The 14,246-nt window shown below is 36.5% G+C and overlaps 1 protein-coding gene across 3 annotated transcripts in view; it reads left to right on the top strand.

The window, feature by feature from the left end:
• Positions 1-14,246, top strand: part of cdh22 (cadherin 22) — a 186,559-nt gene that overhangs the window by 107,298 nt on the left and 65,015 nt on the right. For all 3 annotated transcript variants that reach the window (XM_087801455.1, XM_087801454.1, XM_087801456.1), the window contains one exon: positions 2,348-2,642. In XM_087801455.1, the coding sequence (XP_087657581.1) occupies positions 2,348-2,642 (295 nt within the window). The remainder of the gene's footprint in view (positions 1-2,347; positions 2,643-14,246) is intronic.

The raw sequence follows: 14,246 nt of genomic DNA, 5'->3' as shown, positions 1-14,246 counted from the left end.
CTACTAAGTTCTGTTAAATCTATCTATATCCACAGACTCAGGAGAGAAAATATATATATTTTTTTTAATTAGCATGTTATTATAGCATGTCTCCTGTTACAGCAGTAGTTTACAATTTGAACCTTTTTTGTTTTTACTTCTCAAACTAAGCCTAGGCAGCTTCAAATTTAAAACCAACTAATATATTGATTTAAGTGTCTCTTAAAATGATCTTGGACCTCTATTGTACTCAAGGGTATTGGTCTGTTTGATCAAAACTCTCTTTTTAAAGAAATATATACATTAGAAATGTTGCTTAAGCCCCGCACACTTAAACCACACCCACTCTGCTGTGATTGTTCAAACATCAAGGTTTGTCACTGATTGTCATCAATCCTGGAAGTCTCCCCCTCAATGGGACTCCTTGTACAAACAAATAGGGGCATGTTTACAGCTGGCTGGATGAGGGAGACTGGGGAGAACTTTAGAAAGTTATAACTTCAAAACGTCATCATGATGAGGAAGACTTAAACATTTTCAACATGTGAGTCATTCAGGAAAGTTTTGTTTTGGAATTAGTTAGCATTTAACATCACAAAAATCACCATCTTATGCTCATTAACTGTATGATTATGCTTTGATTTGTGGAAAAGCTGAAACAGATGAAAACTTGATCATATGAATGTCCAGACGATCATTGGGCAGTAGAATAAAGGTTTAAGATGAATGGAATATGTAGGAGATATAATAGTCCTTAGTGCTAGATACTTATTTAACTGGAATAAAGTTGTATCTATATTGTGATGAGTCAGGGTCAGATCCATACTTTTCAACCAAACATTAGAAGGTTTTGTTTTACAACCAGTTCTCTATAATTGGTGCTTGGATTTCTGAAAGTATATTTGTATAAAGTCCAAATAGAGATGCACTTACTGTAAACGACACTATCTTACGTTTCAGTCCATATTCCTTAAAATGTGAACCACTTTATGGTCAGAACCTTTTAGCTGTATTAGTTGTACCATCTTTTCTAAACCCTTGATTATTTCCATCGCCTAGATTTTGATTAAAGAAACAATCATCCGGATCTCGTTGGTGGTGTAAAACCCAAGTTGTTTGTTTTACAAGGTGCTTTAAAAGATTGCAGTCCAACAACCATGAATCCCATAAGTGCAGGCTTGTTGACCGTCGCTCGTTAAAGCAAAATATGTTTAAATTGGGATGGCTCTCCACTTTCAGCGCCAATAGCCTGTGGTCTTCTCATTTCGACTGAGAGAAACGAATGATGCACTTCAGATCTAATTAGGAAAATATATTTCTGGCTTTTGACGATGATGTTCCCTAGTGGGGTGATGAAGCTGAACATATTTAGAACTTTGGTATAGTTTAGTTTCAACATATATGTATATATGGATTTAACTTTAGTTGTTGAACATGACTTTAATTTATATTTTTCGTTCTTTCATGGTTTTGGTGTTATTTGTCAGTTTGGTAGTGACTAAGTTTCATGAAGCAATGTCGTTAATTTTCGTCGTTAAGTTTAATAGTCCACTACGTGGCACTTGTTTCTTTAGCATCTTTTGCTTTGAACACTCATACATTCTATTAAAGACTCACATTATTTCTGAACTAAGGACGCCAGATAATGAGCTCTAAAAGAGGGACACTGTTGTAGATTCGGGTAATTTTCTATCTAAAGTACTTTAAGGAATATGTCCAACACTGACATCTTTTTCCAGTTTCTACAGGGTTACACTTTTTTAATAGACTACTTCTCCCTTCTGTCCCATATGTGTTGAATGTACATTCCTTAAAACAAAGGTAACTATATATATAGACAACAGTCCTTTGGTAAATAATGTTATGTAAAAAAAATGTTGAGTATTTTAGTATTTTCAGCCGACTGCAAATAATCAAGGAGACGAAACAGGAAAGAAAATATGTTGTGTAATGTCTGTATTTAATGTTAGATTTGAATGCTTAACTTTTCTTTCAGCAGAGCCTTAAAACACAAAAAGAAATATGTAAATAAAAAATATTTATATATAGTATTTTATTAATCTTGACCAACTATTCGCATTTAACAATTTTACAGGCCACATAAATTACTTTAATTGTTTAGTTTGGCCCCTTGGTATTAGGTTGTTACCAAGCGTTTGATTTGTTCACCTATATTTTAAACTTAAGTGTGAATTATTAGCTATACGTACCTCAGAGAAATTCTAATTTTCTGTATTTTTCTTAATTTTTGTTCACTTTTGAGATTTATAGGGGTAGAGAACCTTGTTGAAAAAAGACAAAAATGTTGTTCAATGCAAGTATTTCGCTTTAAATACAACCTTTTTTTTTCTTTTTACAAAAACTTTAGATTCACACAGACTCAGATGAAGGTGAAGGCAACATCAAGTACACCATCTCCGGAGAAGGAGCAGGAACCATCTTCATCATTGACGAGCTGACGGGTGACATCCACGCCACGGAGAGACTCGACAGAGAGGAGCAGGCTTTTTACACGCTCAGGGCCCAGGCACGTGATCGGCTCTCCAATGACCCGCTTGAACCCGAGTCGGAGTTCGTCATCAAGGTCCAGGACATCAACGACAGTGAGCCCAAGTTTTTGGAGGGTCCCTATATTGGCAGCGTGGCGGAACTGTCTCCCATTGGTAAGTGCATTTTCAAAGACAGCGTCAATCATATCGGTCCATGTGAAAGAAAGTGTGCCGAGTAACAATAACACCATTTATCGTAGGCCCTGAATAAAATGTTAAATAATAAAGGTTGAATAAATGAAATTTAATCAGATAAAGGGGAGTTTTATTCTGCTAAATGACCCAGGAGTGTACAATAAAAAGATATAAAGGAGACTATAAACCTGGACGCAAGAGAGAGCGCTAAAGCTGTTTCCGGGACACACAAGTCTGCCTGTAGGTTAAGGGCAATTCCAACGCTATCTTCAAGCAGAGCTATTCAGATCAAATATAAATATATATATATTTTGAAGTAGCCATTAGCACTGAGATGCTTGTTGACCTATCCTTGTCACTTAGGTCCGTTTGACTTTGAAACATCCATCCTCTGTCCTCAATAAACCTTCATATAGTCCAAATGTTTTTATCATAAACTGTGTCAACTTTACATCGTGCGAGGAAAACCCAGATTTCTCAGCTCACAAGTTGAAATCTGGCAGACAGGGAATGCAAGATGAAAATAGATTTGAAGTCATGACTTCAGCAGATGAGATGGAAGCACAAAAGTAGGAAGGTAATGTACGGATATTTCTCATTGAATCCCCCCGCGTGCTAAGTTATGACCCGCGGGTGTGAACAAAATTGTGAAGGAAACGAAGCAGTTCCGGCTTATGTTTAAGAAACGGGGTGTAACCCAAATTGCTTTAGTCCCCGATGGGGTCTGTGGTCCGACACTCGGATATGAGGCAAATGATTAAGGGTGATGGAAGTGTGAAATTTTGCCAGGAAAAGCATTCTATTACAGAAAATATGCTGGACCTGAAATATATATTAATGAAGGATATTAAGAGTTTTAAGGCCTACAGTCTCTGATTGCTTAATGGATGATAAAAACATGTATTAAGGGGTCACATTCTTAATATTCTAATTATTTTTGAAGCTTCATGAAGCATTTTTCTCATTGTTAGAGCCCACTAGATGGCACTATTTGCTGTTTAATCTGTGACTTTGAGCAACTATATCAACAAAACCTCAAACATTTTTAAGGAAAATGATACATCATGAAGCTTCATTCACCCACTACGACTAAATGGCGTTGGCTTTGTTGTTTGTCATGTGGGAACTTAATGTGTCTTGAGATAGTCTTTATTTAAGAGCGTATATTCGGTAAATAAAATGTTGATGATGTGCAAAAGCTGAATTTGAATTTGTGTAACAATGTGCCTGCATCAGCAGCATGGAGAAGTGCTTCTTATTTGGTGGAGTGGTGCAAAATGGAAAAGGCTCTCAATGGTTTAAGCTTGATTGGAAAAGATTCTTGCTTCCTCAGCATGATTCTCAGCATTTCTGCATTGAGTGCTTTGTAAGAAAAATGAATGGCTTCTGTGTGAATGAATGATGGGAGAAGAGAAAGTGAGAGGAATGAAGAGGAGGCCAAATTGTTCAGATGAATGGAAGTAATGGAGACTGAAAGATGAAAGAAAGATGGAAGTATTGAAGATCGAAATCTATATGAAAATACAAATGACAATGATCCTTCTGCTTTTCCGCATCACTGTGAATGACTAGTCTGTCCAGCTATTCCTGCTAAGGTGTCTGGGCCTTATATTTTATTTTGCTGAACATCTGCCACGGTTGGCAGGTTCTTTCTTCGACGTATCGGGGATGAGGTCCCAAACACAATGACAACAGCTGACAGGTGGATATCTTGGAAAAAAAAAAGGAAGCTGGACAGACATGCTTGAGTGTCACATGTCATTCACGTCCTGGAATTCTGCAACACAATGTCTGACTCAACTCATGTGATAGAGAGTCAAGGTGACATGCATGAGTGACAAATGCATTCAACTGCATTGACACTTGTTAGTATAATATGTTGTTTGCACACACACTGTTTACTAAATAAATAGGGGGAATCCATTTAAAACTTCACCCAACATTAATCCAAAAGCTGGTTCAAGTTCAATCCATCCAGGCTTTTTCTCTTAAGCTTTGTAACTATCGTCCTCTCCCTATGTGTTTGATGGATCTACTGACTCCTTCAAGAAACATCTTAAGGCATTTTTTTTTTTTTTTCTGTTCAGTTGATTTACCGAATGAATACATTCAAATAACACTGACCCCATAAGCCTCTCGCTCTTGTTATGCTGCGAAAGGAAAAGAGCTCTGGTGTGTGACTCACAATGGTGCCGTTCTCACTGTTATGTTATGGCTCACTTGTGCAACAAACTACTTTGAAAAAACATGAAACCATAATAGCAGGAAGATAGCCAATTGTGTGGAGTATATTCACCGCACTTCATTGACTCTCATCGTTTCCCGCTGTGCTCGCCTTCGCAGCCGATCTCCCCTCACTGAATGTCCATTCAGTGCCTTCCTACAGAAAAAAACCCCACTTGTATACAGAGTGTATTTGTTTGGTTATTTTTCAGGTTGGTTAAACACCAGAATGCAAGGAGAGGGCAAATAGAAGGTGATGATCAAGTGTGAAGTCTCTCTTTTTTTTTCAAAAGAAAAACATGCTGCTAATGAAATTGAAGGCTTAAATCAAATTTGTCTTTCACGGATGATTGATCGCTGCTGAGAATCCTGCCCGCGTTTATGATGTGACAGACTTAGGGGGGGCTGCAGGGAGTAGATGTGTCATCTTGGCTGGTGATGTTAAAGACACATTGATGGATCTCAGACAGTGCTCACGACAGCCTGGGTGACAAATAAGAGGGATTTTTTTTCTAGAGATGAAAGTTATTTAAGAGAGTCTACTTGTAGGGGAACCAAATAATTGTTTTAAAAATATATATATAAAATGTACATATTTTGCGATGATGACTGATGTAAGTTTTTTTGTCTGTAGTTTACTTTAATTAATTGTGCAGCAAGTGGAATAAATATGGCTGTTTGCTTCATATAAGAACAAAATTAAATACGCAATAAAAGAAAAAAAAGGGTAATAAAAGTCCATTTTCAGGTGAAAGGCGCGTAACAATTAAAACGTACTTACTTTATTGGTAGGTTATTTTCCTTCTTTTTTTTACAGACAATGGGAGGAGAGTTTCCTGTTTTCAAGTGTAAATATGTTTTTACTTTCTATTCCTTATTCCCTCCAACTATTTTTATTATTAACTATTTATTTTATTACATTTTCGAGGGCTATCTCAATTTCGATCATAGAATCAGATGTTTGGTGTCTCACATAAAACATTTCATATAATTGTTTTGTTTTAAAAATTGCTAAATTGATTTACTTACATTATTTTAAAGATCGCATTTCACGTCTATTATGTAAAAATGTTATTTACTTTAATGGAATTCCCCTAGTCTATGACTTGTCCAGACAACCAAACAACAACAACAGGGTTGGAAAAGCTCAGCCCTAATTCTCGTACCCGCCTCCAGTGTCTTCGATTCACTGACCATCAGTTTATTTTGCTTTCCTGCATTGCCTCCACAAAATGGGTGGACATGTCTGTCTTCTCATCTGTAACAACACATTTGTCTCAGTGAAAAAGATTAATATACTTTCACCTACGAAACTGTGCAATGGAGCGATGAATCCTCCATCTGCCTTTTGTTTATCCCTGTCTCTCTGGTGAAGCCGTGCACCGACACTTTATTACGGAGGAATTATTGTGTTCTCACCTATAATCCTGCATCAGAATAGGCTGGAGGTGGCAGCGTGAGTTAGCAGCAAGTATTGATATTTGTCTTTTTTCGTGGTCAATCTTTAAAAAGAAAGAAAAAGAAATGATCAACTCACCAAGTGGAACCAAATCAAACAATATAGATATAGTGGTTTTGTTTACTTCTTTATTATAATTGTATGTATAGTTGCTAGTTGGCCCTAAACAAATATTATACTATTCTACATGTTGATCTTTTTTTCAGTTTAAATTTTCAGGATGTATAGGGGGCACTGGTTTCACATATGTCTATGGTGTGGCTGAAATGTCATGCAAGCATGTCACCAAACGCTATTTTCTAAAAGGGAACGTCCATATTTTAGAATTGGTGTCAATATAATTATTTTAAAGAATTTTAGATTGTGAAGCCACACTTTTTGTTCCCTAATTGAAAATGGTTTATAATTAAAGGGCAACTAAAAAATAATGTTTTCCTCTTGAAGCAGTAAGTCCCTCATCATAACAATGTTTTAAAGTTATGACTTTATGAAGTTTTCTCCTGTCTGAATTTTCGGCAAACAAGCGGTTACAAGAGCTGAGTCCATTATGACGTAATAATGACTTCACCTCTCCTCCAGCCAACTGTATTTACGTCCTGCTTTGTTTATACAACGAGTCCCTTGGAGGTGGAGACTTCTAGGATTGATGACATGATTGGTGACTAACCTTGATGCTTGACCAATCACAGCAGAGTGGGTTTGGTTATGGTAAACAAGATTTCATTAAAAAAAAAAGTGTTTTCAGTGGGCGGGGCTTAAGTTCATTTTCTGAGGTAAATATTTCAATGAAAAGAGAGTTTTGTACAAACAGACACATGAGTAAAATAGAGGTCCAACATTTATTTAAGACACACTTAGATCACTTTTTTTCCCATTATTTGGGAAACACTGCCTTGGTCAGCTTGTACAAATGAACATCTGAAATAAAAGTCTAGTTTATTTTACCAGGACAATGCAGTTTCATCCTCTAAGCAACTCCTTATTTTAGTATAGCAATATAGACTTTTCCTCAGCAGCTCTGAGTTAAGACACTGGTAAATTGTCACAGCACGATTGTCGTAGCTTATGGCACAAAAGTCTTCCCCACACCGAGCAGCATATTAAAAGGTTCACTCAAACACTTTCTTTCACTGAAGACAAGGAAGCTAGAATCATTCTCTCCTCACGATCGCTGACACTGAATGCCTAAATCACGGCCTCTCCTCATGCAGACTTCATTACTGTCAACTCTATTTTTTTTGCTTGCCAGATGTTTGAATTAAAAGTTTTAAAATGCCCCAAATTCTGTGTCAAGAATATAAACTAGACGAAGAGAAAGCGATGCAACACTGGTTTCTTGTTACCCGTCATCATCAGAGACACTAGCCAGAATTTGTTGTAGGTTTTTTTAACAGTGGAATCACTCTGGACTCGTGTTATGAAAAAATTCTGAGCCCTGCCTATTTATTGAAGTGTGAACAATAACTATTACCTTTTATTTTAGAAGCTTATCTTACTTTATTGTTTTAATCATTCAGCCGATGCAAACAATTTAGAAATTCATTTACTACCTGCTATTTGGTGAATTTTTAATGGGCAAGTTAGCGTTGTACGTAATGGTTTAGGATTGCTGCTTTTAAGTAATTAAGTAAATAAATTATATTTGTAGAGCGCTTCTCCAGACCAGGGTCAAAAAGTACTGAAACAATCAAAACAATACTCAATAAAATATAATGCTGGATAAGATCAATGATGTCAGGTGGAGCCTGACCATGAATAGCTCGAATGTAAGAACCAGAATTTTAAAGTTGATCCTGAAAGAAACTGGCAGCCAGTGAAGAGGATCGGAGAAATGTGAGTTCTCCTACTAGAGCGGGTCAGAATTCTCGCTGCAGAGTTCTGTATCAACTACAGGCAAGACAGCTCCTTCTGTTAAGACATGAAAACAAAATTGCAAGCTCCAGATCATGTTGTAACAACATTTTCCTAAGTTTAGAGATTTTTCTCCGTTGAAGGAAACAGTTTCTGGTCAGTTTTTTGCAGTGTTAAACTAAAACAAATACAACGCCCAGGTTTCTCAGGCTCAGTTTGACAGACTGACCTAAGTCACCCAAGTACTGACTCAACCCTGGAATCTTATCATCATGAGCAATAACCAAAGTTTCAGTTTTGTCCACATTTAGCTAGGATTGTGTTGTTGGCTGTAAGCAAGAGTTAAGAAGGGAAGTCTTTTGCATATTTTGCCTCTATTTTCTTATACATATATTACGTAATGGTTGGTTCTATTTTGAACATCGATGACTTAATGTAGTAGAACCTAGTATTATTTTAATAATTTTCTTCACAAAATCATTTTGTCTGGAAGACACACTCTGGAGAGTGTCATGTGACCAGTAAACTGCTATACAGCATAAAGTCTGAGAAAGAGTTTTCAAAGGAGGTAATGAGAGATTTAACCAGTCACCGGAAAGGTTACATTATTAATTGGCTGATGAAGCTTCAAGAAACAGTGTCTTTTGAAGCTCAGTAGGTGGTTTGAAAAAAGGTTTCTATAGAATAGCTGATTGATGCAATACATTAATTATTATAATAATAGCCCCTAAAAAAACCTTAAAATAATGCACATAGAAGTTTCTGGTTCGCACAAGTTGTTTTATTTATTTATTTTTCTTTAGGTTCTCAGTAAAAAAAAAAAAATTCAAAACGTTTTATCCACTATAGTCAAATATACTGTACGCGGTTGAAATGTGTTGCCTAAATAACAAACCCAAAGAATACTGAAGAAGGTTGATAGAAACCGTAGTGTGGCTAGACGTCCCATCAGAAGTAAAGCTTCACTCCACAGGTTCTGAAGCTCTCTGAAAATAGGGAAACAGCTTCATGAAGCTTCATCATCCCAGGACTAGTGTAAAGCTTAAAAAGCAATAATGACATTGCAGTTACACAGATATGCCACTAGGGTGGAGCCAGAAAGAATCTTTTCAATGTTACCTATTGCAGTTTTAATGACCTGAATGTAAAAAATACTATAGATTTACTTGGTGTACTGAGCATCATACAGTCTATCTTCTTAGCTTGACTAGCAATCCCTCCATCTACTCTTCCTTTAGTGATTGACTCATCTGATAATGACATGTCGACTTGTTTTTGCAAATATAACAATAAAATAAAATATCCACTGCACTCATCTGTCCTCTGCAAACATAACTCATCTGTATAAATCTTCAAACCAGCAACCACTCTTGAGTCAGAGCCTCATTTCAAACACATTAACCAGGCAGAGTGTAATGTGCTCATTAGGGGTTTAAATGTGTAGAATGAAGGTGGAGGGAGAATATCGCAGATCCAGGCTTCTCTTTAATTACTCTGTTCATTAGATCAGCACCTCTCAGCCTTGCACACACCAGCCAGCTCTTACGCCATTGTTTCTCTCATCAAATAACTTGGCCGAAACAAAATCACATATACAATAAGTCATCTAGTCGCAGAGCTGTTGCTCATTTAGACCTTTTAAAACATCTTTTGTTATTTTGACACGTCAGTTCTTGACACTTTAGCTTGAACAGATCAATGATTATCCAGTAGAAATGGCCGGGCAGTTATTTCAGGTGATTAAAATTAAAACTAATTATTTTTGTGAGTAACGTAGTAAATGTTCATACTACCACTAGCTGAATGTAATCGTTTGCTTGCTTTCCCGGATCCAGTGTGCTTTAGTTTTGGAATCTGTACGTCATGAACGATTTGCGTAGGTTGTAAATAAACGATTAAAGCAGAGAAAGAATGAATATTGTCACATCATCTGCTGTTTGTGATCAAATATATATGTATTTATTTATTATTGTTCATTAATTGATGACCAAGTGATCAACTGAGGGACAAGAAGATGAAGGAGATGAAGCTGTAACAATTATTGAACCATGAACAAAATGACATGAGGTACTATATACCCACAGGATCAAGATGTAAAACTCACTTCTCCATACATCCACATGTAACTGCTCGCCAATAAAGTTTCCATGTTCGAATATCGTCTATTCTCACCGCTCAATTGGGGCGGAGTTGTTACTTATAGAACACGCATGATCATTATATACTAGTACGATCACGACATACAAGTATCACGAAGTGTAACTATCATGACATGATAGTATCAAGACATGCAAGTATCTATACATGCGTGTATCAAAACATGCGACTATCATGACATGTAATTATCACGACATGCGAGTATCATTACATGGAGGTATCATGACCTGCAAGTATTACGACATGCAACTAATAAGACATGCAGCTATCCTGACATGTGAGTATCTATACATGTGGGTATCACAACACGCGAGTATCACGACATGCGAGTATTATGACGTGCAAGTATTACGACATACCACTATCATGACAAGCAACTATCACATCATTCGAGTATCATGAAATGTTGGTAATCAAGACATGCAGGTATCTATAAATGTGGGTTTCACAACATGCGAGTATCACAACCTGCAAGTATTATGACATACAACTATCAAGACATGTGAGTATCAATACATGTGGGTATCCATACATATGGGAACCACAACATGCCACTATCATGACATGCAGCTATCATGACATGCAAGTATTATGACATGCAACTATCATGACATGTGAGTAACATCAAATGCGACTATCACAATATGCCAGTATCACAACATGCCAGTATCAGGACATTCTAGTATCAGGACAAGTATTACAACATACAACTATCACGATGTACAAGTATCACAACATAAAAAATATATTCATGTCACAGCACATTATACGGTTTTCTGAAGTCTTTTTTTGAATTAATACAACATGATTATTCATTCCATAACCCGCCTTTTTGATAAAGATTTTTGCAATTTGTTTTAAAAGTTTTAAATTAGTTTATTTTAGTATAACCCGATTATTTTCCCCTCAATCCGACTTGATCCTATTCTATAGCTTAGATAACCATTTTAAATTATAAACGGACCTTTCCAAATTACTATCACGTCCCTCTTTTTGTCCTGAAGCATTTCTATGTTTATATAAACAACACACACTCAGTGGTGCTCAGTACACTGTGGCTCTCTTCAGAGGACACTTTAATGCTTAAGTTTTGGAGCCTCTTCATTAATATTTGAATAGAATCCATCTCTTCACCCCCTTGTTTTCCCCAGCTGTAGTAAAGCTTTAAATATTAATGCTGACTCTAAAGCTATACCCAGAGGCGAAGTAATGTCAAACTGGAGGTTTTCAGATTATGCCAATGGAAAAGTGCCAACCAAACTTTGAGGTTGGATCGTATTTTTCCTAGTGTATAATTCGAAATATGCATATTAACATTGCATTGATTTTTTTTATGCTTATACCCTCCAGCCTTCGGATATCAACTATGGCTGTTGTTGCATAGAACCAATGAAATCAAATACCAAGAAGTCATTTCTGCTTATTTAAAATATGATGTTATTAAAGGTAAATTTCAACTTCATATAGAGTTGCTGTAAGAATATATATTGTGCACAAGTTTTATTCAAAAAATGCTATAAACTAAGAATGCTTTGTGATGAAAGTGTTAATAGTTTATTTTCATCAATTAACAAAATGCAGTGAATGAACAGAAGACACATGTAAATCAAATCAATATTTGGTGTGACCACCCTTTGCCTTCAAAGAAGCATCAACTCTTCACTTGCATACAGTATTTATATTTATAAGGATCTCCGCTGGTAGGCTTTTACAAACATTTTGGAGAACTAACCACAGATCTTCTGTAGCTGTATGCTTTCTCAAATCCTTCTGCGTCTTCATGTAATCCCAGACAGACTTGATGATGTTGAGATCAGGGCTCTGTGGGGCCATACTGTCATATGGGACTGGACTTTTTCTTCTTCTTTACACTGAAGATATTTCTATATGACATTGGCTGTATATGCTTGGGGTCGTTGTCCTGCTGCAGGATAAACGTTGGGCCAATTATACGCCTCCCTGATGGTACTGCATGATGGATAAGTATCTGCCTGTATTTCTCAGCATTAAAACCATTAATCGTGACCAAATCTCCAACTCAATTTGCAGAAATGCAGCCCCAAACTTGCAAGCAACCTCCACCACGTTCCACTTTTGCCTGTAGACACTTATTATTGTACTGCTCTCCATCCCTTCGGTGAACAAACTGCCTTCTGCTACAGCCAAATATTTCAAATGTTGATTCATCAGTCCAGAGCACCTGCTGCCATTTTTCTGCACCAGTTCCTATGTTTAGTGCATAGTTGAGTAACTTGGCCATGTTTCCATGTCGAGGAATGGCTTTTTGGCTGCAACTCTTCCATGAAGACCACTTCTGGCCAGACTTCTCCGGACAGTAGATGGTGTACCTGGTCCCACTGGTTTCTGCCATTTCTGAGGTGATGGCACGGCAGGACATCTTCTGATTTCTAAGGGAAATATGCTTTATGTGTCTTTCATCTGTTGTCCTAAGTTTCTTTGGCCGACTACTGCGTCTACGATCTTCAACGGTTTTTCTTTGTGCTTCTTCAAAAAGCTTGAACATCTTGCAACCCCAGTCTGCTTTGAAATCTTTGTCTGGAGAAACCTTGCTGATACAGAAGAACTACCTTGTGTCTTGTTGCTGTGCTCATTCATGGTAATGACCTGTGACATGAAACTGTCTTTGACAACCTCAGCTTGTAGCAGAGTTTGTTCCTCACCCAGTTTTGAAGCTCCTACACAGCTGTATCTGTTTCACTTAATGACTGTGTTTCAACTTACTTGTGAAATTGATGATCATTAGCACTGTTTGGTATAATTCGTTGATCATACACTAGAATCCTACAAAACCCCTGACTTTGCTCAAATGTACCTTTAAGAATTGATGCTGGTTTGAAGGCAAAGGGTAATAACAATAAATATTGATTTGATTTAGATTTCTCTTTTGTTCGCTCACTTTGCATTTTGTAAATTTGTAAACAATTATTATCTATATTTTTTAAAGCATTCTTAGTTTACAGCAGTTTTTTTTCACACCTGCCTAAAACTTTTGCACAGTACTGTTTATATATTTGTTCTAACAATACCAGAGATGCATTTTATTTTATTTTCATATACAGTGAGCTACGAAAATATAGGACCCCCCTGCCCCCCATTTTTATTTATTTATACTTTTTTGTTATTGATTATTTCATAAAAAGTGTTATTTTTTTTTAAATTTTCTGTGACGAACCCAATGAGGGTAATTGGTTATTTATTTAATAAATGGTGTTATTAGGTATTTTCTGAGTTTTTCCTGGGAAAAGTGCCAGAAAGGGTAATTCAATTATGTGTGACTTTCAGGAAAAAAAAAAATCTTAAGTTTAGGCAACCCTGCGATCGTCACATATTTTCTGTCCCATCAGCGAAGGAAAACGTTTTGTGGCCCTCAGGGAAAAGTTTGGGGACCCCTGCATAAGAGTGTTGAGACAAAGACTGACTCAGCCAAAAATCATATTCCGAATCCACAGTTGGAATAACAAGCTAATAAAACGGTCCTTCCATGGAAACAAATAGAAAATTCCGACATTTTGATGACAAGCTGATGACAGCATTGTGAGGTGTTTTAGATTATTTTCCTGTAAAATATGAATCTCCTCAAAAACTGTCAAGAAATACGTCATCTTGTTTGGTGGTTTGTTCTCTACTTACTTAATCGCTTTTTTTTAAAGCTCTTACTATGTAATTCTAGTGATACGTTTTTTTATCTTAAGGTATTTAAGATCGCATTATTTTGACTTTAAAAATTAGCAAGGTCTAGGCGTCTAATCTGTCTAGCCTATGAATCCAATTTAAACCATGGGAGTGGAATACAAATACAATATAGGCATTGTAATAAAGGTATTACTATATTGCATTAAAATTCTGTTTGAAACCTGTTAAAATATAATAGA

The sequence above is a fragment of the Callionymus lyra genome, chromosome 10 (assembly GCF_982586985.1).
Source record: "Callionymus lyra chromosome 10, fCalLyr1.hap1.1, whole genome shotgun sequence".
Taxonomy (NCBI): domain Eukaryota; kingdom Metazoa; phylum Chordata; class Actinopteri; order Syngnathiformes; family Callionymidae; genus Callionymus; species Callionymus lyra.
This window is presented reverse-complemented; position numbering and strand designations above follow the sequence as displayed.